This window comes from Macadamia integrifolia, chromosome 14 (assembly GCF_013358625.1).
Source record: "Macadamia integrifolia cultivar HAES 741 chromosome 14, SCU_Mint_v3, whole genome shotgun sequence".
NCBI lineage: Eukaryota > Viridiplantae > Streptophyta > Magnoliopsida > Proteales > Proteaceae > Macadamia > Macadamia integrifolia.
Window position 1 is genome coordinate 11508970 of NC_056570.1, and position 24609 is coordinate 11533578.

Here is a 24609-nt window from a genome sequence, read left to right on the forward strand (position 1 = left end):
GGGGGGGGGGGGGAACCTTCACCGGGAATCAAAGAGAGTGAGCAGAGAGAAAAAAAACTTGGTTTTGACCCCCATTGCAACCTCAGTACTTAAATTGAATCTTCTTACCATGTTAAATTTTAAGGGGATTTGAAAATTTGAATCTATTGTCTTATTTTGTTTTTCATTTGCAATCCATGCTCTTTATACTTCGAATGTTTTCGGATTCTCTCGGGGTAGAGGAACAGTATTGTGCTAGTTGTTTCTAGGGTAAGCGTGTGCATTCTTAATGGACTGATATTTTTCTTGCATCTTTATTACACTTCATGAATATCTAGAATTTAAAATGTGTCAATTTCTTACATTTCCACTGACGTTCTTAAAGTGAGTGAGTGAGTGGAAAGTGTAGGAACAATCCATCCTATATAATTCATTCTACCTGATTCTGTTGTGTACTAGAGAATTTAGATTTTTGAGGTTCCACCCTGGGACATAATACAGTCAAAAGTTGTCCCAATCAGATTAATGCATTTGGCTTGAAGTAGAATCTGGTAGGTTGGATGGCTATGGTCATCCAGTAGGCTATTTTTTTCTATGGTGATGTTTAGATCTTTACTACTCAGTAATCCCTATTCTACTTACCCATGCATCATCCCTATATATGCCAATGTCAAAAGATGGGAAGTTTCAACTCTCAACCAAGGATCAACATCTCGATCTCAAGCCCGGTTTTGACCAAGCCCGAAACTGAGATATGGTTCGAAATGGTTGAAACCTGGTATTTTCTGGTCAAAACTCTATTTTTTGTTCAAAAAAACTTAACATGTCATGGGCTGGTCGAAACTCTGTATTTTTCAGTTGAAACTGGTCAAAATTGGTCAAAACTTGGTATCTTTTGTCAAAACCAGTCGAAATTACCGAAATGTGCAAAAAAAAACCATGTACAAAGTCAATTCAAACCTCCAACTCATCTCGGGCTGTCTAAATACCTCGGAATTTCGGTCGAAACATCCATAGTTGAACCATGGTCTCAACTATGGATGCTAAATCCAGGATTTTGGTTAGATCCTCAGAGAACTAATTCCAACCAATATAGGATTAGATTCCGTTGTGAATAACCAATGGTGAGGTTCTGATTTTTTGTCCGAGTCTGACCTGCAAGGTAGAAAGGAGGAGTAAGACTTCTTCCAAACCTCTGTCCTGAGTTGAGTATATGTCTTGCAATAGGTTTAATTTATCCTTTTCTGTGGCCATTTGGATTTTCTGATTACTGTATTGAACTTTTCTTTGTTATGATTAACTTCTCCTTTCTTCTGATTCAACAGGTTTGCTGCACAGATATTCCATGACTTGCATGAAGAAGTGATGGCCACTGCTGCCCGAGGCCATGGTCTGATGCTTCGTGTCCAACAACTCGAGGCAGAAGTTCCATCAATTGAGAAGGCATTTCTTACCCAAACCAGTCATTCACTATTCCTTCTCAATGCAGGTCATTATGCTTTTCAAGAATTTCTTTTTTTCTTTGTAATATGTTTTTTTTTGGGGTAAAATTTGTAATAAGTGTTTGACATACAGTTTTATTGATCTATTAAGGATTTAAAAAAAAAAAAGGCTTTGTCGACTTATAAAGAAAGAAAGAAGTAAGAATTCAAAAAAGGGGCTGTTTTATGGAGTTTGGGAGGAGAATATTATAATCTATTGAGTGTGAATTCAAGTAGGCATTAAACATGAAGAGATTTTTTTTTTTGGACAGAACATAAAGAGTTCAATAGTACCTAAATATTTCATTATGGGTGATGTGGATCCAAGGGAATCGGATCGCTTAGGCCCCACTTAGACACTCAATAAAACAATAGCAGTAACCCATGGCAGATTCGTAATTAACATAGAGCTTCAACTAGATGGCAAAACTGTAACTAAACTCAAGTATAATGGTTGAGGGCCATTCTTGTAATTTCAGAAACAAGCAGGGCTTTAGAAGTAATTAGATGGCAGCTAGGGTAGTTCTAGAACTAAAAATTTAATATAAGGGCTTTATTCTGGAATTTTAAAGAAAGTAGTTTAGAGAAACCACCTTCTTCAACCTTAAGTCACAACAGAGAACAGAAACCAGCGGTAAAGAAGAAACCTCAGGTCAATAGAACTCAGTCGATAGGCCTCAGTTTGGCCTGAAGTTACAATCGAAGGCTCGCAACGACAGGATGGCAAGGACTCCAACACCAGCAAAGCTCGACAGGTCAGATCTGAATGTGTTTTGAACCTGCAACTGTGCTCGGTGATGGCGAAACTCAGATCCAGGTCTGACTTGGATATCTTCACAGCAACATCAAGCTTTGGAGGAGCTGCTTTGTGGGTTTGTGTTGCCTAGGCATAGGCTACCTCCGACCCAACTGCTAGGGTCAATCGATGGGGCCTAAAACTTGAGCGAAGCTTTCCTCTGGACCAATTACTATTGCCCAGAACAGTGGTTTTTCTGGCAAAGGGGGGCGATCAAAAAATAGATCCAGAAAAGAAGAAGAAGCAATGAAGAAGAAATAAGAATGGAAAAGGAAATCAGAGAAGAGAACTTCAAAGTGAGAGAACCAGCTTCATGACAGCCATAAATTTCAATTCTTCAAAAAAAAACTTCAAATCTAAAACTGAGTTCCTCCATCCATTACATGTCTAATATAAAGGAAAAATCAAAACAATTTATGGAAAATTACTTGAAAGGAAACTACCCTAAATAGCAACTGAAATAAGATCTACTACTAAACTGATTTCTAACAAATAGGGAAAGCAAATAAAATCAAGTCAAAAGATAGTTCCCTAAATCCATCGCCGAGCTGCATCAATGGGAAAGAATCAGTGGACTCTAATTAACTATAGTAGGAAGATCTTGTGAAGCCTAGTTCGCTTTTTGCCTTTCAAAAACAACAATAGAAACCAAATCTACGGGGAAGAATACTGACTCGGTTAGCTGGTTAAGTTTTATACGATAAGCCTGTTTTGAAGCCTTCTCTTCTAAGCGTCCTTCTTGTGTATATCTTGCACACAAAGAGAAGATTCCATGACAATCAATATCGAGTATATTTTAGTGAATGAGTGTGGAAATTTTCCAATATTTATTTATTTATTTTAAAGAAACCACCAAAAAACATTTTCTTTTCATGTTAACCCAACATTTAAGGTAACTAAAATGGTGTAAATGGTTACCCAAACTTCTCCTTGTATTTCTTCACTCATTCACTAAAGTAAAAATAGCAAACAATTCACGATATTGATTGCCATGAAATCTCCTTTCTTTGTCCGCAAGATATTTTGTTAAGGTTCAATGGATTTTTATTACTGTTATTGTGCATCCATATGAATGAAATAATATATTTTTGTAAGGTTTTATCACAATAGCCTTAAGTAGTGCTTTTAGCTGTCTTAATGGTATTAAAGCAAAATATATAAAAATATCCATTTATTTTTGGAGCACAAAATTAAAAAAACAAATTATTTGTTAATTTGAATTAGAAGTTGTTGTTGTCTCAACCATAATATCTATCATAATCTTCAATCCTGTTGGCCATAATTCCGGTTTATTTGTGGAATTGTTCAATGATATAAGAGAAGAGGAACTTTTTCCTCTTTCTGTCAATATTGTTTCTTCGAAACCTGCATTAGTTGATTCACCAGCTTGTGTTGCTTTTTCCCCACTTAACTACGGCTCCATTTGTTTCCAGGTAAAATCAACGAAATAAGAAAATATTACACAAAAGTAGGCATAAAAGAAATAAAATTTACTTAATTTTTTTTCCTTTTGCATGGTTTTTTCCCAGGAACAAACAGTGCCTAAATCTGTCCAATTCCTTGTCTTCTTTTCTTAAGCTATCTCATGGTGACCGGTCTCCATATCGTTCAAGGAGCCTAGATGAAAATAGGGGGAAAAGAAAGGAAAAAATGAGGAAAAGGGGGAGGGAATAGGAGGAACAGGAAGGAAAAGAGAGGAAATGGGGAGAAAAAACAGAGAGAAGGGAAAAATAAGAAGAAAAATGGGGAGCAGCAGTAGCAGCTGTCATTACCGCTGGAAAGGTTGCAATGGCAGCCACTGCCACCCCCGTTCGCTGCCATCATAAAGAAGAAGAAGAAGACTCTCATATTTATAAGTAAAAAGGAAAGAATTCATTATTTTACACAAAAGTGCCCCTGTAAAATTAAAATTAATAGGACATAAGTTTATGCACAAAATTCTTGTCTTTATATGGCATGATGTGACAGCCTAGATGTCAAGGCAACAAGGTGGTCTGGCACCGCTTAGGCTCTTGCCTTTCCGCCATGACAACTATGGTGGGTTATACATTGCATGGTTGTACCTGGTTGACCTTCTTGCCCAAAGAAATGAACTTTCTGTTGTATTTTAGTGGTAATACACTCTATGATTGAATTCTTAATTGCAGCTTACCTTCTTTTACGGAGAGTTGAGTGTTGCATAGGTCCAGTTGACCTTTTTGTTCAAAGAGATAAGGTTTTCAGTTGTATTTTAGTGAGATCGTGTTCCATGATTGGAGAAAGAGAAACCTGAGATTGGATCTTCATTGCATGGGAACAACTTTCTTGCAGGTGTTGACTGGCATGCTAATCTAAGCATGGATGAAAATCTGATCACTCGGGGAGATTTGCCTCGATGTGTTATGGACTCTTACGAAGAATGTCGAGGTCCACCTCGGTTGTTCTTGCTGGACAAGTAAGTTTACTTGATTAGTGTGGATTCTTCAGGCATGTATATAAACTTATACTCTTTTGTTCTCTCTTTTTTATAATTTCTTTGCTGTTCATATAGGTTTGATGTTTCTGGTGCTGGAACATGTTTAAAGCGATACTCTGATCCATCATTCTTTAGAGCAAAATTTACCTTCTCTGAGACCATTGGAGCAGATATTCAAAGGGAAAAGAAAGCTCGCAAAGGCAAGGTATGGCACTGAAAAGACGTCATTTGGTGGTCAATAGGATAGAAGGCAGGCCTCGGCATAATTGTAAGGTTGCTCCATTGCGAACTAGTGGTCGCGGTTTAGAGTTGTGAAACAGTCTCTCCACCAAGCGGGGGTAAGGCTGCGTACATTATGACCCTCCCTAGACCCCGCAATGATGGGAGCCCTCATGCACTGGGTAGTGGGTACACCCTTTTTTGTGGTCAATAGCATAACATATTAGTCAATTGTGTGTGACAGGACTGAGGACTAACTGGAGAGGCTATGTTTTTGGTACATTTGAATGAGCTATATCTGTGTGTCTGCCCTTTATTTGTTACAATTGTAAAACGTTATGACAGAATTGGAAGAAGCTTTTGTAATACATGTAGTGAAGTTGTTTTTAAAATATAGACTGACCAAAGAGCTATGTTTCAAATATGGCACCACTGGATGACTGTCCAGGTTTGGATATGTTATACCTGGATAGCAGTTAGGGCCTTTTGAATTATCCCCCCGTCATGACCTCTGGAATAAGTTATTCTCCCCTTCTGTCTTTAGATAATGAAGTAATCCTCTTGTGCCTTTTCTTGTTCCATGGGGGTAACCTCAGAATGAATCTTGACGATGATGTCATTGCTTTAGATACCTTGTCCATGTTATAGCATTACCTGTTTTTCCAATTCATTAGCATTCCCTAATCTACCTGTAAGTCAGTGGCCAATATTAAAGTGACTTGCAACTTTATTGTATACATTTTCAGAGATCTTTTTTCTAGGTTGCCTTTCACCCTCACTTTAGTGTCAGGAAATTGGTTTGAAGACCTTCTACAATGTGTTACATTTTTTTTTTCCTATACTGTCCCTTCAGATTTCATGAGTAATGTTGGGACCAGTCAGTTGTTGTTCTTAAATTCCTTATGGTTAAAGTTCCTTGTGAAGCTAGTATAAGTTGTGGTCTCTTAATCAGTAGTATGCTCTTTTCCCCGGGTAATACTGTTAAATTTTCTAATATCATGCTATGCACCATCTGTGTTTTGATATGAACGTTTGATATGCCCACTTATTTGTTGGATTAACCTTGACCTAGAACAGGGGATGATGTTCATAGGAAAGCCCCAGCTGGGCACAAGGGTTGCAGACTTTCTTGAGCTTTACCAGGCCTGCCGTAAAATTGGGCTGGGCCTGCTGTCCAGACCACCAATTGTCCTTGGTCGTAGTAGATCCCCTTCATGGGCTATAGACCATAATGCAAAAAGAGATTACTAGTAATCAGTTGTCTTGGCTCTTTCATCTTTCTGTGCCCTTAAATGAGTTAGCTTCTTCCCTCTTTGCCCCCCTGTTAAATTATTGAATGTGTCATTAAATAGTTGATTGCTCATTGCTATGATTTTTAGGCTACATCCTGATCTTAGAGGTGGGCCATTACTTGGCTAGTTTTATGGTGTCATATTAAGGAAATTGACCCTTTGCATCTGGGGACTAAGTGGTCTCACCCTGTCAATATTGTCATATTTTTTGAGTTTTCTCATTAGTGTATACAGTTAATGCACATTGTATACAGTCCTTTATTCACAATTTTTAAGAGTTCTGTTTTTGTTTATCTATTGTAATCATCAATGCATGACCCATAAATGTGGCAGTGGTTGTTTTATTATTGAAAAAAATTGTACAATATGTTGCATACATGTTAGCTGACTATCCGTTTGATTTTTTTAATGAGAATTTAATGATTACTTTCATTTCTCTCTGCAGAAGAAAGGTTCACGCTGGAGGAATGGAGAGAACCCAGAATTTTACCCTACATCACATGCCAAGTGAGGCCTAGTTTTCTTTTCAATGGAGTTACATATTCTTGTTAGCTATAAAATGCAAGGTCCAAGTTTGAAATGTTAATTGATGGCTCAGATCACTTTCCACTAATGCAGATTGCATCAGTTGCTTTCAGAGGAGCGTAATTGGGATAATAATGTCCTTGTGCATCATATGAAACTGAAGAAGAGGCAATTGAATGGATTCTCTTCTGAGTCAACTACAGGGAAGAGCTACATGGAGAGATTTGTAGAGACCGATTCACCTGAGAGATATTGTGAAAATTCTTTAGTTCTCCCAAAGCTGAATATGGAATCCAGCAATACTTGTGAACAGGGTCTTGAAATACGTGAAATTAGTACTGCTAGTCCTGCTTCTAAGTTAATGGAGAGAGAAATTGGCTTAATTTCATCTGCTGAGAGACAGGAAACAGCATTGGAACAATCCATGTATGACTTGCATGAGGATGTCATCAAGGAAGGCATTCTAGAGAAGTTGCATGAACCAATGTGTGATATTGAGGTGGAAAAACTTCCTTCCAGTCTTTATAAGTTGGAGGATCAAAAGAAATTAGTGGTTAATGTTGAAAGCCAAAAAGAAGTTGATGGATACCAATCTGATGATATCACCAGTGAGGTGGACAATTACATGGATGCCCTTGCCACCATGGAGTCTGAAATGGAGACGGACACTGATAGTAGACCAAATAATGATCGAGGCTTCATCAACATCAAGAGGCTTGGGATGGATCCTGACACAAAAGAACTGCAGAAACATCAGGATGGGTTTTCAGACTCCCACTCCGCTGGAAATTCCAGTGAATCAGTTGAGTATAATTTATTCGAAAAAGGAAGATATAGTCCTTCCAACATGGATACTCTAAGTAATCTGACTGTGAAAGGACCTCCTGGTCGTGATGCAGCAGCTGAAGTGGCTACATCTGTTCGCACTTGCCCACCTGAAATTGTGGATTTATCTTCTGAAAAGCCCTCTGCAAATGATTATAATTTGGAGTCATTGGAGTCTGTCGTCCCGGGTGGTTCTTGCATAGAAGTATCAGAGATACCAAGTTCTGGTTCTGAACTTGTAGAAGCTTCTCCTGATTCCTGTGTTACAGATTCAATCTCTATGACCTCTCATCATTTAAGTTCAGGAGCCAATTTGAATGAATTTCAGTTACAGGGGCCAGATTTTGTTGGATACAGAGGTCCATCTTCAAATACAGAAGAAAATCTTGTTGCTGATGTACCTCGCACAATTAATTTATCTGATTCTAATTCCAAGATGAAAGATGATATTCTCTCTGAAGAATCTAGGAAAAGCCAACAGGTGGAAGTAATGGATGGTTTGAGCCGTGAAGTATCTTCTGATGCTTTGCTGCATCGATCTGACATCTCAGGCCTTGTGGTTGCAAGAAAATATTATGGCAGCACTTTCGATACAGTTTTTCCTGCCAAATGTGCTGAAGATGCTCCTACTGATAATATTAACAGAAACAGTGATTCACCACATTCAATTACTTTGGCCACAAAAGAGCAGCTTTCTTGCTTGGAAGGACAGGACATAAAAGTTTGTTTAAGTACTAAGCAATCTGAATGTTTACGAGCAACTACCGATACTAATGATCTGGATGATGTGAAGTCTGATAGAATTGTGGAAACAGATACTGGAATCCCAACAACCAGAGAAAACCCAGAATATGTGCCATCAGCTTTAGATATTCAAAAGACTCGTAATTTTGCAAAACAGGACCTCTCAGAAATGAAAGAAGAGGTTCCACCTCAAGTGGATTTAGAAGTAGGTATTGGGAATTCTGGAGTGGAAACATTGTACAATGATCTGGAAGTATCGTCTAATACACCTGATGGTGGGGTCGGTGATGAACCTGCACTTGAAGTAGGCCAATCGAACCCATGTGGTTCGGTTGGAAAGGATGCTTCATCTCCTGAATTTCCTTCCCTATATTTAACACCTGACTCTGCAAAGACTGCACCAGTGACTGATTATAGTTTGCAAATGGGCAGTTTGAGGGACACCACCGTTAACGCAGAGGCTGATACTGATAGTGTTACGTATCGGAAGCTTATTGGTTCTTGGAATTGCATAAAACAGCAAGAAGAATGCCCTTTGGGAAGCAGAGACTTGAGTGGTTTAGTAAGTGAGGCGTATCCACAGTTGGATAATATGGAATCTTTAAGAGTGCATGTGAAGGCTGGTGGTGAAGATAATGCTGATTGTGGGTGCCTGAATGGTTCTCCATCCAGAAATTTCCTAAAGTTGGAAGATATATGTCATGCTAACAACGGAAATGTTAGTGATATAGAAAATGAAGTTCATTCAAAGTTGGACAATTTGACTACTGGTGCAGATCATACAGAGGCTGATGTTGCTGATATTGCTGATTTTCCAAACCGGATTGGTTCTTCATCAAAGATTCAGATGAAGTTGCACGAAGAATGTCTTAGCAATGCAGGTTCAGAACAGTTTAAACTGGAAACTATTGAGACTCGTAATCCAGAGTTTATTATAGGGGAAGATTCTCAAAAAGAAATAAATCAACTGGCAGCTGCTTCGGCAAACTTGGATGTTCAAGTGAATAACTCAGAGTCCCGAGGTCTTTCCAGTTCTGAATTTCCCTATGATGTTCATGTTTCACTGCCAGTTCAACATCCCCAAAGTCATTTGCATCTCATGAATATCACTGAGGTTCCTAAATCTTCTGTGGAAATGGATAAAGAATTACAATTTGCTCAACAAATTCAGCCTTCTGAGAGTGCAGAAGATCCCATTTGTACTTCATTATCCAACCGAAAGCTAAGAATTCCTTCAGAACAAGCCCAGGTATTAGAAGCTAGTCAACTCATTGTGGAGTCCTTAGATGGAGAGAGAGAAAGTCCTCTGTTGTCCAATCTTCTGGATGAACAAACAGATTCTCTGGAAGGCAGGGATCAGAATTGCTGCCCTAGTTTTCCATCCAAGATTTCTTGGTTTGAGAAAACAGAACCTGTGAAACACAGAGGTCCAGATGGCTCTTCTGATGGTGCTTCTGAGTTTTCATGTGGTGACCCTCTCAAGCGACCTCTAGATTTTTCATCGGTACCAACCAGCCAAAATATGTTGTTGACCCATGAGCCAACCATAGAACCCTTGGCTTCAAGCCTTCCTAGCTTTGGCATGTTGTCTGGAACAGCCCATGAACAATCTTCAAAGCCACAGCCATCGGAAGGTCCGAATGCTTCTCAGGCTAATCTGGAAGAGCCGCCGCTGCCACCTCTACCTCCTCTACAATGGAGGGTCGGAAAGTTCCAACACAGCTCACTTACAGCAGAGGGAGAAATGGCGCAACCAAGTCTGAACCCATTCTTACCTCTAGGTTTCACACCATTAGGAGGAGAGATTGTACAGCCTCCGAACCCATTTTTACCACTGAACTCCAGAGAAGGGAAGCATCAACATGGTTCCAAGGTGTCAGAGGAAGACATAGTGCATCCTGACATGAACCCATTCTCGTCACAATTGCCTGCTGTGGTAGGTGATACAAACAATAATGAGGGTTCTCAAACTTCAGAGGTAGTAGAAGAGATCCAACTTCCGAACCTGCTCTTGTCGTTGCCTGCAACTGAGGATGAGAAGCTGGAATGTGATTTGCTCCCTTTAGGGGAAGAAAAAGCGCAACCTAGTTTGAATTCATTTGCCCCTTCACCAGCTACTGAAGCAGATCGACCCTCTTCAGACACTTTACAGGGAGAATCATGCGATGTTCAAAATCTGTTGGAGCCAGAACCAAATATGAATGATGGGGCCATCAAAGATGAGGAGCCTCTGAATTCGTTTACACCATCAATCATAAAAGAGGAGGAATCTTTGAACTCATTTGCTCCTTCACCAGCTACTGAAGAAGACCGACCCCCTTCAGACACTTTACTGGGAGAATCATGTGATGTTCATAATCTGTCTGAGCCAGAACCAAATATGAATGATGGGACTATAAAAGATGAGGAGCCTCTGAATTCGTTTACACCACCAATCAGAAAAGAGGTGGAATCTCTGAACTCATTTGCCCCTTCACCAGCTACAGAAGAAGACCGACCTGCTTCAAACAGTTTACCAGGAGAATCATGTGATCTTCAAAATCTTTCGGATCCAGAACCAAATATGAATGATGGGACCATAAAAGATGAGCCTCTGAATTCATATGCACCACTAATCATAAAAGAGTCGTCGTCTCTGAACTCATTTGCACCTCTGAACTCATTTGCACCACCAATCATAAAAGAGGAGCCTCTAAATTCATTTGCACCACCAAATATTGAGCATGTGGAGCCTGCAGATGGTTCCTTAATGTTAGAAGGAGAAATGCCTTCAAATGCATCTACGTCATTCACAAACGGAGAAGTTGGGGTTCCAAATGGCAAACCTCCTAAGAAGCAACCCCGGCCTAGAGATCCTCTAATTGAAGCTGTTGCCTCTCATGACAGAAGCATGGTAACTACGTTTCCACATGCTGTACCCTTGTAAAATTTTGATGCAATGCACTAGTGCAGTATCTAAATGGGATCAGAATTCAGAACTTTTGTACATTGACAATTTATCCATTCTGCAGCTGAGAAAGGCGACAGAGCGGGCTCATCCAAAGATTGAACATAAGATGGATTCAATGCTGGAACAGATAAGAACAAAGGTTGGAGCTGAGAAATTGCTTACTTCTGTCCTACTTCTCACAAAATTTCCTTTTCCATGCACCTTTATTAAGCTTTCGATTTGATCAGCAGTCCTTCAACCTGAGACCTGCGGTAAGACCAATGCTCACAACACGACCCAGCATCCAGGGTCCTAGAACCAACTTGAATGTTGCTGCTATTTTGGAGAAAGCAAATGCTATTCGACAGGTTGGCTTCCAATTAGTAGATACCATCTTTTCTTCATTCATTTACCTAAAATGTCTTCTAATCTTCTGAAACTTTTGCTCTGAAAATATTATAAACAGGCAACAGCTGGGAGTGACGAAGATGATAATGATAGTTGGAGTGATTCTTGATTGGCATGCATCCAAGCTATTCAGGACTACCATTGTAGCCTTGAGCGGAGCAATCTGCTTTCAGGTGCTAGTTCCTGCAAATTAAAATGGTCAAAGCAGCGAGAAGATTTCAGTAATTTCCAATGCCTATCCCATGCTGCTTTCTGTCTCTGTATAATATTATGTCTTCCCCATCCCCACCCACTTCTGTCCAAAAGAGAGAGAGAGAGAGAGAGAGAAGAAAAGAAAAACCTTCTTTTTCTATTGAAAAATATATTATGCTGTGTATTTCGACCCGTAGGAAGAAAGGGAGAAAAGGAAAACAAAAGAATCTCAATGGCCAGTGGAATCAAACGGTGGATGTGTGCATGACTTTGGGGTGGAGCGTTTCAGCGTGTTAGTGATGTATCATTTTTCTATTTTTAAATGTAGATATGGAGAGAGAGAGAGAGAGAGAGAGAGAGAGAGAGAGAGAGCAAAATGCTTGATATAAGGTGCACCTGTTTTTCTACCCCTCCAAAACAAAACAAAAAAAGATAGAACCTGTTTTATTGTCCAATTCCGTTTATAAAAAAATAAAAGTCGAGATCCTTGCCTGGTCATGTATCTCTGCATCAACATAGGGGCCAATGAGAATGTATGCAGAGGTATCTTTTCAGATGGTATTTTTTTATTTCAATGGGTGCTGAACAGTCATTGCATGCTCTCCTATTTCTGGACATAAGAACCACACAAGTTGGTAGCATTCATTTTCCCAAAAACAAATTAGCGAATGGGTTCATTCCCTACATCTCACTAAGAAATCTTGTATTCATTTTTTATGGGAAGGTTGTCTGAACCTACTTCTTTCCCTATGCCATCTCAAAAAGAAGTTTATTAATTTTTCATGGGAAAAGTTTTTGTGAACCTACTCTCCCTATGCGATCTCACAAAGAAGTCTTTTATTCATTTTTATGAGAGAAATGAAATGGAAAGGGGGGGGGAAAAAAAACCTACAAGGCAGTGTGGTCCCTGTTCCAATCAAACACATAAGAGGTTGAAATGATCACCCTATTTCCATGCAAGGCAGAAATCCCTCCATTAATGATGCTTTAACTTGTGATCCCATTGGCTCTTTGTGCTGATGCAGAATCTATTTTGCCTCTTAGGAAATCCTCTGAGAAAAAAAAAAAAAAAAATTAAATGTGTGACAGTGTAGGTAATGCCTTAGTCTCAAACATTTTTTCAAACATATTAGGGAAAATGGTTTCTGTGGGGAGAATGTGGCCCCCTGCTTAATTGAACACCAGTACTTGCATTGCTCTCCTTTGGTCAAGTAAGCAAGTAAAAATCTAACTTCTCATTGGCAAAACTAACTAATGGCAAGCCCAGCCCGGACCATGGTTACACATGTATTGAGGTAAGGTCACTGGTATTAACGTATAAACCAATTGATTTCAGAGCCATGTAAACCAATGAATCCCAAAAGAGGGCATTATGCTCCCAATGGTTCAATTTGCCTCCTAAGTGCATCAGGTTAGTGATTTTCTATTTCTTATTTGGCTCACTTTAGGGAGTCTCGCTGCTAACCATCTAATATTATAGTTTGTTGGGGGCTTTGATGGGGAGACTATGCCCACATTTGAAGAACTAACGATGCAGCCAGAGGTTTTGACAGAAAATAGTTTAGCTAAAAGTCGCAGAAGCTTACAAGTGTGGATAAAATCTATAAATTAGAATATCAGATGGGTTATTTATTATAATCCATACCTTCTAATAATATATGATTGTCACATTAACGTTGAGGTATGTTTTGGATTGGAGAAAATAAATGACTTATACAAATATGTTTATAGTTATGAGCATATGGTTGTGTCCATATTTGTATAAGTCATTTATTTTCTCCAATCCAAAACATACCTCAACGTTAATGTGACAATCATATATTATTAGAAGGTATGGATTATAATAAATAACCCATCTGATATTCAGGTAATGTCAACATACCTTAACTTGTATTCTCATATTTCTTCTTCTATAAAAAAGATAATAATCCTTACCTTGCATGGTATTTTGATAAAATGAATAAGAATATCAATTCTTACATACTCCGTCCCTCATACATGTGTTTTGTCTATTCAAAGCTCCTCAAGGTCCATGCATCATATGTTTTACAACTTCTTCACGTAAAGCTAGATATTAATTAGAATTTAAAATTTCTACATAAACAAATTTATCAAAAAGATTAGCATTTGTTATCTTAAAGTCTTTTGTAGAATTATGAATATTTGTACATGTGGAAACCCCATGTGGTATGGTTCAACAACTACCCCAATTGAATTATTTAGGCTCACTCATTATCAATGAGATCAGAGATATTTCCAGCAAGAAATGTATCGACCTTTTCTGAAATTCTATAACATTATTTGTGCTATTATTTCTATTTCACCAAATGCATTTCTTGAATAATTGATCCTTTAGATCATGTAACTTTGCTCGAAATAACCTTGTCGGTAAGATCTAGTCTATCTTGTGGAAATTGGTCTTTTTTAATTCTTCTTGTATCTCGACGCAGCCTAAATGACATGTCATAGTGATAAAAAGATCATGTTTTCCAAATTTTGTACCAAAGCTAAGCATCAAGATACCTTTGACACATATCTCTTGGTCCTCCAATAAAATATACAGGTAAAACAAACTCTGCCCAACTTGATTACCTTTTATTTTCTCAGATAAAACACTATCAATTATTCCTTGATATAATCATGCTCGGATATTTGACTACTTTAATTGATAAAAATTCAATTGTGTTGCTTCAATTTTGATATACTTATTTATAATTTATTGATATAGTAGTCAACTAACATATAAAAAAATAGAATGATGACCATCTCGAATATGAAGCTTATGACAATAATATGTTCTGGGAGATACTGTGTTCCTGAAAAACCCCAAATTTTAGAAATCCTTAGGCATAACTTTAGTGGTAAAACAGGAATTTCACCTCAGGGTTATGATGGTAATTGTACTGAGCTATCGTTTTAGATTTATTATTTAATCAATATATGTCATTTAAAACAAAATAATATGTTATAAAACTACATGTGAGAAAGGCACGCCAGTGAAGTTTATCGATCTTCTTTTGTAATCCCTTCTAATGATGAGCTGGGAGTGAAATGCAAGGAAGACGATCCCAATTTAGGAAGAGAGGCTGATGCATAGCGAGAAGGAGAGAGAGAGAGAGAGAGAGAGAGAGAGAGAGAGAGAGAGAGAGAGTCTAGACAAATTCAGCTAAATTTCTTAGAGTGAATCAGGGAAAATCTTCCCCTTTCTAAAAAAAAAAAAAAAATCATGGACAATCTTCCCATGCCGGAGAGATTTACCTATCCACTTTATAAGAAATGTGATAGCTAGAGGATCGTGGACTATCTTATAAAAAAATAAAAACTAAAGACAAAGGTACTATAGATTCCAAAAACACTAAGAAGACAATGTATGAAAGATAATGAGATAATGATAGTTTTTTCAAAAATAAAAAAGATATAATAGTTCAAAAAAAGATGAGGCATGAACCATGAGTACATGCACTTATATAATAGTATGATATATAACATTGCACTTGAGAACCTTTATCATAAATCCATGTCATACTACAAAGGTTGTTCTATTTTATTATTTAAATAACTCAAATTCTTGGATTTCCTGTCAAATAGTGATCTTTGAATCTGAGATATAGATATTCCATTTTTCAATTGAATCACCTGTAAATCAAGAACCATTGACATTTCAAAATCAGCCTTTATCTTTTCAAAAAACTTCATCTCTATAACCACCAAAAATGATGTCATCAACATACACAAGTTGGTTGTCATCCTCTATCGTCATGTACAAGTTGTTGTCTACAATTCCTTTACTAAAGCCTTCAAGATGACTGATGAGTACAATAATGTATGAAATCTTAGAGATATAAGTATACATTTTGCCCCACTTTGGATAGTACTACTTTTATTTTTCTTTTCTTTTTTTAGTTTTCAAGTCTACAAGAGAAAGTGCTAAAGTGAATCAAGAACCAGTCCAAATGTGGGGCCCACTCATTAGTACCACATCATCTCCTACAAAATCCTGAAGATTACTTTCTCTCATTGCCACTTCACAAGATCTTGAAGATGCTATGCAGAGATTCCTTTCTAATTTAATCAAGATTGCAAGATATTGGTGAATATTATAAAGAAGGAATATAATTTGTTAATTTTGGAAACAGATTCTCTCTTTTCTCACACAATATCTCAGAGAATGAAGATTTTTACCAAGATTTTATTTTATTTTATTTCTTTCTTTTCTTAAAGAAGACTTGTAAAATGAAGGAAGCAAGAAAAAAAACCCTATAAAAGCCCCTTCCTCCCCCCCTCCTATTTTATTATTCCCGTTTGTTTATTTTCTAGTTTATGCTTGGTTTTCTTCTTTCTCTCCCTCTCTCACTCTTTAGTTTTAGTTCTTTTCTATTTTTGCTTTAATCACTTTTGTAATAGTTTTTTATGTCAATTAATGCAAGCACTTTTTTATTCTTATTCAGTCTTTTATGTTTATAATTTATGCAATTGAATTGTAATTTTTAAAGTTATAGTTCTAGGCTTAGATCTAGGTGACAAGATCACGAGCCGTGGAGCATTTTTTTTTTCAAGTTCAGTTTTTTTTTTTTTTTAAGATTTGTTTTCTCTAATACTAGAAATTTCAGATTTGGTTTATTCCAGATCTGATTTTTAGTATTGGTAGTATCTCAAATCACCCAAGTTTTTAAGTTCAAGCATTGATTCAAGTAAATAGGCTCCTTCAGTAGTCTTCTCTCTTCCCTCTCATTCCCTCTTCTAACTACCATTTCTTTCTTAATTTACAATTTTAATTTTAGCCGTTACATTATTGCTATCCCTTTCCCCCAAGGTTCATGGCTAGTGTATGTGTTGGCTTTGCCCCTTCTAGCCATAGAACCATCAATTTATTGTTTCTATTTTAATTGTCTCCCTTTCCCTAAAGCCAAGTAGAGTAACCCTTGTAAGAGTGACTCTCTGGTCAAGTAGGGAAGATCATATTATGATGCATCCCTTGGGCTAAGTAGAGAAACCTACTTGTGAGTCTCTCTCTGGCTTTCTCCCATTTCTTTTGCTTTATTTTTATTTCAGCATTTTTTCCTTTATTTATATATATTTTTTTAAAATTGTGTGGATTATTTATTTTCAGTTATTTATTTATTTATTTTTAATTACGTGGCTTACGTCTTTAAATTCTTAGATGACGAATGGTTAGGACCTTATTTTAGATACATATGTTTAGGACGGTAATTAGAATTAGATCACAACCATTAATCGGTTCACTTTCGCATTATTAAAAGAAATAAAAAAAATAAAGTAGCTGCTCTCCCTGTGTTCGACCCGTAGTTATACTGAACCGTACGCTTGCGGTTACATTTTAAATCTCAACAATGACTTTGAAGGGTATTTTAAAAACAATGAAAAGATATAAATCAAATGAATATTTTATTTTTATAAGGGAGAAATATATTTACATAATCGATTTTCTTAAAAGCCGTAATCCAAGACTTTGAAGGTATGGAGGTATTTAGAAGAAGATATTTTGTAAAGTGAAAGAATAACCATGAAACATGAGTTTATACTTTTATATAATAGTTCATTTGTAATGTAAGCAAATGTGACTCGAGGCTTTCTTCAGGTTTTTAGTACATATTACCTTCTTCATCCATCTCTAAAAAAATTAAGATTTTGTAAAGAAAGAAATTGAAAAGAAAAAGGGGAAAAGAAATGCATGATGCCAATGTATAGACTTTTATGCTTGCCCTCTCACATCCCACCCATGGGTCCTTATTCACTCTTTCTCCTCAATAAATGCCAACCCTTGTCGGACAATTCATCACCCTCCCCTTTAAACCCTCTTCAAAGGAAAAAATAACATAATGATGATCTAGTTTTAGAATCTCATTCTTCCATTAATTTTCAAGGGGAGTGCAGTTCCCACAATACGTTGCCAAAGTGCACTTTCCCACCAATAGATATTGTGAGAAAGGCTTAAATATAGGGTCATTTAATGTGGAGAGAGAGTATGAAGTATATGTAATGGAACGTGAGAGGGCGTGAGATGGAATTTGAATACTAGCGTGTTGGGGATTCTTTTCCCAATTTTCAAATGGAAAATAGAACTTGAAAGGAAGCATGCTTTTGAGCCCAAACGCAAAGGAGAGTGAAATGACCACCCCATCCCTCATGAAAGGCGAAAATCTAATCCTTGATAATGCTTTCGTATGCACTCCCATTGGCCCCCATGTTGGTGTAGGGGTCACACTGCCTTTTAGGGAACCTTCTTCCTTTTTAATATACTCAACTTTTTAAGTATGTTTTGGAGAATAGGAATGTACTACAAGGTTTAAGATCAGATGCCTGTAGGATTAAAATCTCAACAAGATACAATCCTTAGACCTAGTAGATCACCATAGATAGATTAAGAACATCAAGAACAATGGGATAGAAACTATAATCAATAAAAGCGTACCTTGTTTGGGGTCCATAGTATAGCAAAGTGCAACCAAAAACCTTCTAATCCACGTAGCAAGGTACTTCTCCTCTATTCCTCCATGATTACTGACTAGATGAGGAACCTGAACGTACATGAGAGGAAGCCACAAGAAACCTTGTCTCTTTCACTTTCTCCCTCTCTCTCTAGAATGCATGTTGTGAATATTATTAGAGTTAGAGGAGAGACCTAGCCCTCTATTTATAAAGTTTCCCAATGGACCCACTCATCACAAGTTTAATGATTAACTAAAGCCCACACTAGCCAACCTATATTAAACTAATTAAAGCATGTATGTCTCATTTAATTAGACCAAATAATTAGCATGATTTTATTAAAGCACAAAAACCCAATTAATATAAGTCCACATAGAAATATTCTAACATTCTCCCACTTGGGCTATATTAATTGTTATTAATTTTTGAAAACTTATTTTGTCCCTAAAAAAAATCTCAGACTAATCATCATCTTAATGCACGTGCCTTTATAATGGTATAGAGACATCTCTAATAGTCAATCATGTCCCATAGAGTCTCAAACATCGAATCATGGCAGTAACTGCATCTTGTAAACGACATAGGACCTTCCATGGTCATGAGAGCTCTCAACTCTACTGACATGGATACAATATAGTAGTGTGGCAACTGGATAACACCTACATAATGGTTCCATATGTGTTATATGATTGTCAGTCCAATTTTCTCTTACTTAAGTGATACAACCACATTTGAGAAAATTCTTATAGTTCCAATGAACCTATATGTCTATCTTCAGTAACTCGAGTTATACTTTATGTGTTATAAAACATACCTTAAGGCTAATAACTGAATGCCCCGGCCTTTGCTCAAGGTTAACACATACCTTAAGACTTCAAACATTTATATATATAATACCAACATATAAAACACCCACGTGTTTAATACAACAGTTATAACAAAATTGCATTTTATTGAATTGAATTACATGCTAAAAACAGTTAATATATAATCCTAAAAATTACCAAAAGGTAAAAGTACAGATGAAAATTTTATTACATAATAAAGAAAAATAAAATATCTCCCACTAAACAACTGCATCCCTTGATACTCCTAAGCCTATGCTAATGACATGTCTCTCAAAAACACAAGGGCGAAGGCCTTTAGTCAAGGGATCAGCTGATATGTACCAATATGCTCCACTTTGATGTCACCTTTCTTAACCTTTTCCTTTATGACCAAATATTTGACCTCCATATGCTTGGACCCTGTGATACCCTTATTGTTGTTAATAAACAATATAACAGAATTGTTATCATAGTACAACTGGATGGGTCTAGCCACAAAATCAAACACTGTCAACTCCCTTATGAGGTTCCTAATCCAAATTGCTTGAGTAATTGCTCTATAGCATGCTACATATTCTACTTGCATAGTTGAAGAAGTTGTCAATTTCTGTTTCATACTTTTTTATGATACTGCCCCACCTGCCATTAAGAAAATATATGTTGTGGACTTTCTATCATCCTAACAACCAGCAAAGTTAGAGTCTGTATACCCTGCTAGTTATAGGCCCTGAATATGTCTATAAATCAACATATAATTTTTTGTCCCTTTTAAGTACCTTAAAACCTTCTTGGCAGCAACCCAATGGTTGTGACTAAGGTCTAACTGATATTTGCCCAAAACTCCTATTGTAAAAGCAATATCTGGTTTAGTATAAACTTGAGCATACATGATACTTCTAAATGCACCAGCATAGGTTACTTTCTTCATTAAATCTCTCTCAATATTACTTTTAGGGCATTATAATAAGCTCAGATTATCACCCTTGAGAATTGGAACATTCCCATATTTGCAATCTAGCATACTGAACCTCTCCAAAACACAATCAATATATATCCTTTGAGAAAGACCTAACAGTCGACAAGAACGATCTCTATGGATCTCAATGCTAGGGACAAAAGACACATTACCAAGGTCCTTCATGTCAAACTCCCTAGATTACAGTTGCTTTATCACATGCAACAGTCTTATATCACTGCTTGCAAGCAAGATATCATCCACATAAAGTATAAGAAAAATAAATCTGCTCCCACTGACCTTGTGATATATACACCGATCTGCCTATTTCTCAACAAAACCGAATGAAGTCACAACACTATCAAACTTAAAGTACTAATGTCTAGAAACTTGCTTCAGCCCATAAATAGACTTTTTAAGTCTACATACAAGATAAAAATCATTCACCGCAAAACCTTCAGGTTGACCCATATAGACCACCTCATCAAGGTTTTCATCCAGAAAATAGTTTTTACATCCATCTGGTGCAACTCCATATTAAAATGAGCTACCAATGCCATGATTACCCTAAAAGAATTCTTCGAAGAGACTAGGGAGAAGGTCTCGTTATAGTCGATTCCTTCTCTATGAGTAAATCCCTTGGCTACTAGTCTAGATTTAAATCTTTCAATCTTCCCTTTGGAATCCTTTTTAGTCTTATACACCCATTTGCAACCAACGGGCTTACAACCTTTAGGTAATTTAACAAGCTCCCAAACACCATTATGTTTCATCGATTGCATCTCAGCTTTCATTACATCCAACCAAAAATTTGACTGAGGACTAGAAATAGCATCTGAATAAGAAATTGGATCAATCACACAACCGATGTTGTAGTCATGTTCTCCCAAATAGACCTGTGGTTTGGTGGTATAGCTGACCTCCTCTCCCTAGTGGATCTCCTAAGTGAAGCCTCCACAACCACATTCTGAACCTGAGGAACCTTAGTAGGAGCTATATCAACAACATGCTCCGATATCTCAATGGGTGTAGCAACTGGTGTAGTAGGCTCTACATCCATCTGAATAGGTACAGTAAATGATACAGTCGTCCCAACCTCACTACTGTTCTCTATAGTCTAAGAACAACTACCCTTCTTGGCCACGTCAAGTTTTAAAAACTTTACTGTCTATGATTCCACAATTCTAGTACCTCCATAAGGATTATAAAATTGATACCCTTTCGAATGATCAGGGTAAGCAAAAAATAACGAGTAGTTCTGGAGTCTAACTTGTTTAAAGTTGGATTATACAACCTTACTTCTGCAGGACATCCCCAAACCCTAAGATGGTTCAAACTAAGTTTCCGTGTAGTCCATAACTCAAAAGGAGTTAATGGAACAACTTTAGAAGGGACTCGATTAAGAATATAAAGTGCCATTGATGAACACATTTATATGTGAAATCTAGGGTAGTAAAACATGCATTTTACATATTTAGAATAGAGCTACCTTGGGTTTTACTCTCTTTTTGCAGGTTTTATATTTTCAAGGCCTTAAAGACTATCGAGCGCTATATCTCCAATTTTACACCTAAAGAGGTCCTATTTCTTTTCATAGTTGCGAAGAGGATGAAATTTTAGCAAGATGGACGTGTCAATTAAAAGTACACATTCGTTTGGTCAACGGTATAAGTGATTATTCTTTTCAGGTCAGAAAAAAATAAGGATAAGAACTGAACTGAGATGCAGAACCAGCCCGTTTATAGTTGTCTCAGAGGTACAAGGAATATTCCAAATGCCTACAAGGATCGATGGACCACATCCTTAAGTGATTGAAGATTCGTTTTTTATAACAACAACTACCTAGCGTAGTTGGTGAGTTGTGGTGTGCAAAATCCCTTACTTATTAGGAAGTCGCAAGTTCGAACCTCTTAGCTACCATTTTGTTGAGATTTTTTAGAAGATTTTCTCTCTCCTACTCATCACTTAAAGGAGGTCGGCCAAAGGGTTTCTTACACAAGAGGAGAGAGAAATAAGGAAATAAAGAAAAAAATAGAAAAAAGGGAGAAAAAATAGGAAAGGAAAAAAAAATTAAAAAAAATCATCCAAGATGCTGCCCACGTTTGAAGAAGAGAGAAAAAAATAAAAAAAGAAGAAAAAAGGAAGCAAAATCGTTGGAGAATCCCTACTTCCTACAATTCTCTATCTTCTCTCTCCTCCACCTCATCAACAAGATTAAAAAAATATTTTTTTTTTAGAAGCTAAAATTGTTAACTTCCCTCCCCAATTCTCTATATAATAGAATTAACACAAGGGGAGGAGATACTTCATTCTTCTTCTAGGGTTTTTTCTTAGTTGCTTTATCTCTTTCTCTAGTTTTCTCTTTCTCTAGCTCTAGTTATAGGTTTATGCTTTAAACACTTTTGCAAGTTCTTTTTATTCAATTAATGCAAGCACTTTTGTTTTTGATTCAGTTTTTTATTTTCATTGTTTAAACAATTGAAGTTGTAATTTTCAAGTTCTAGTTCTAGGCTTAGTTCTAGGTGACAAGAATAATCTATGAAGCATGTCTTTCAAGTTCAATTTTTTTTCTCTAGTACTAGAAATTTCAGATTTGGTTTATTCTAGATCTATTTTTTAGTACTGGTAGTATCTCAAATCGATCAAGTTTTCAGTTCAAGGGTTGAAGTTCAAGTAAGTAGGCCCTTCAGTAGTTTTCTCTCCTCCCTCTCATTCCCTCTTCTGACTACTCTTTCTTTCTTAATTTAGAATTTTAATTTCAATCGTTACATTATTGTTATCCCTTTCCCCCAAAGTTCATAGCTAGTGTATATGTTGGCTTTGCCCCTCCTAGCCATAGAACCATCAATTTATTGTTTTTATTTTAATTGTCTCCCTTTCCCTATAGCCAAGTAGAGTAACCCTTGTAAGAGTGACTCTCTGGTCAAGTAGGGAAGCTCATATTATGATGCATCCCTCGGGCCAAGTAAAGAAACGTACTTGTGAGTCTCTCTCTAGCTTTATCCCCTTTCTTTTATTTTATTTTTATTTCAGCATTTTTTTTCTTCATTGGTTTTTAATTACGTGGGGTGTTTATTTTCAACTATTTATTTATTTATTTTTAATTGCGTGTCTTGCATATTTAAATTCTTAGATAACAAATTATTAGGACGTTATTTTAGATACATATGTTTAGGACGGTAATTAGAATTAGATCACAACCATTAATCGGTTCACTTTCGCATTATTACAAGAAGTAAAAAAATAAAGTGGCTGCTCTCCCTGTGTTCGACCCATAGCTACACTGATCCGTACACTTGCAGTTACATTTTAAAATCTCAAACAAGTTTTTGGTGCCGTTACCGGGGAGACAGTTCCATATTATTTTTTGCTTCTTTTTGGTATATCGGAGTGCTTTGTTTGCTTTGTTTTGTTTTTCTTTTTCTTTTATTGAATTCCTGAGAAGAACAAATTGTAATAATAGTTGTATCGATGGAGGTCGTCATGCCTCACAGTATGATAAAGATAGGTTTCGCCTTGTAGTAGTATCTCAGAAATTGACTTGAGCAACCCCGGATCCTTGCTGGTAAGCTCCCAAAAAGCAAAAAAAATCAAAAAAATTATAAAATTATAAAAAAAAAAAATTTTGCTATCTATTCTTTTGTGCTTGTCTTACTCTAGTTGTGGGTAGTTTTCTGTTGCATGAGTGTTAGGTGGGTACGTAATACTAAGGATCGGTTAGAAAGAAGAGATCCAACAAGTAGTGACTCTATACGTTTGCTCTCTTTAAAACCTTTTAATATGGGAGACTAACATCAAAACCCTTCACCTAAATCTCTGAAAGATAGGTTCTACCATGCTAGAACAGCCCAACCTTCTTACATAGTTCTACCACAAGCCTAGGGCAATAATTTTGAACTCAAATCTCAATACATCACTATGTTGTCCCACTTCCATGGGTTGACCTCTGAGGATGCATACCTATTTCTAAAGGAATTTGAAGAGGTATGTGTTCTAATTAAGATCCAATAGCTTTCTGATGATGCTGTTAAGCTTAGGTTTATCACTTTTGCATTAAAAGACTAAGTTAAGAAGTGGTTGTATGGGTTACCCATAAATTTCATAACCTCATGGGAACAGTTCACAGTTGTCTTCCTTAAGAATTTTTTCCCAACTCACAAGACTAATAAGCTTAGAAGTGATATCCTTCAGTTTAGGCAAAAGCCTAGTGAGTCATTTTCTACACTTATAGAGAGATTCAAGGATCTACTCCAAGAATGCCCTCACCATGGCTTAGACTTATGGCATTTATGTCAAATAATTTATGAGGGTATTGATTACCCAACTAAACAAGTGATAAAGTCTATGTGCCCTGAGGGATGCATATCCTTTACAGATGAAGGAAAGGCATGGGAATTTTTACTTGACTTAGCTGACAAAACCTATGAGTGGGAATCAACCAAAGAGAGTGAAAGAACTATAGGAGGAAAAGGATATTTTGTGGATGGGATAGTAACCAAGGAAGTCCATTTGGATAGCCTAATCAAGAGGAT

At 36.8% G+C, this 24609-nt stretch overlaps 1 protein-coding gene and 1 non-coding gene across 3 annotated transcripts in view; one reads left to right on the forward strand and one right to left on the reverse strand.

Annotated features, from left to right (window-relative positions):
* The window catches only part of LOC122061480 (protein SCAR2-like), a 13196-nt gene extending 1016 nt beyond the window's left edge, over positions 1–12180 (forward strand). Inside the window, exons 2-9 of one of the 2 annotated variants that reach the window (XM_042624748.1) lie at positions 1305–1468; positions 4567–4690; positions 4787–4916; positions 6668–6729; positions 6841–11209; positions 11328–11405; positions 11494–11613; positions 11712–12180. In XM_042624748.1, coding sequence (XP_042480682.1) covers positions 1305–1468; positions 4567–4690; positions 4787–4916; positions 6668–6729; positions 6841–11209; positions 11328–11405; positions 11494–11613; positions 11712–11762 — 5098 coding nt within the window. In that variant the 3' untranslated portion in view covers positions 11763–12180. The remainder of the gene's footprint in view (positions 1–1304; positions 1469–4566; positions 4691–4786; positions 4917–6667; positions 6730–6840; positions 11210–11327; positions 11406–11493; positions 11614–11711) is intronic. The other variant, XM_042624749.1, reaches the window with a different exon arrangement.
* A 12064-nt stretch (positions 12181–24244) lies between these two features.
* On the reverse strand, positions 24245–24351 carry LOC122062279. The gene has a single exon (XR_006134899.1). It is a non-coding gene; the product is annotated as a small nucleolar RNA R71 (small nucleolar RNA).
* Positions 24352–24609: the final 258 nt, after the last annotated feature.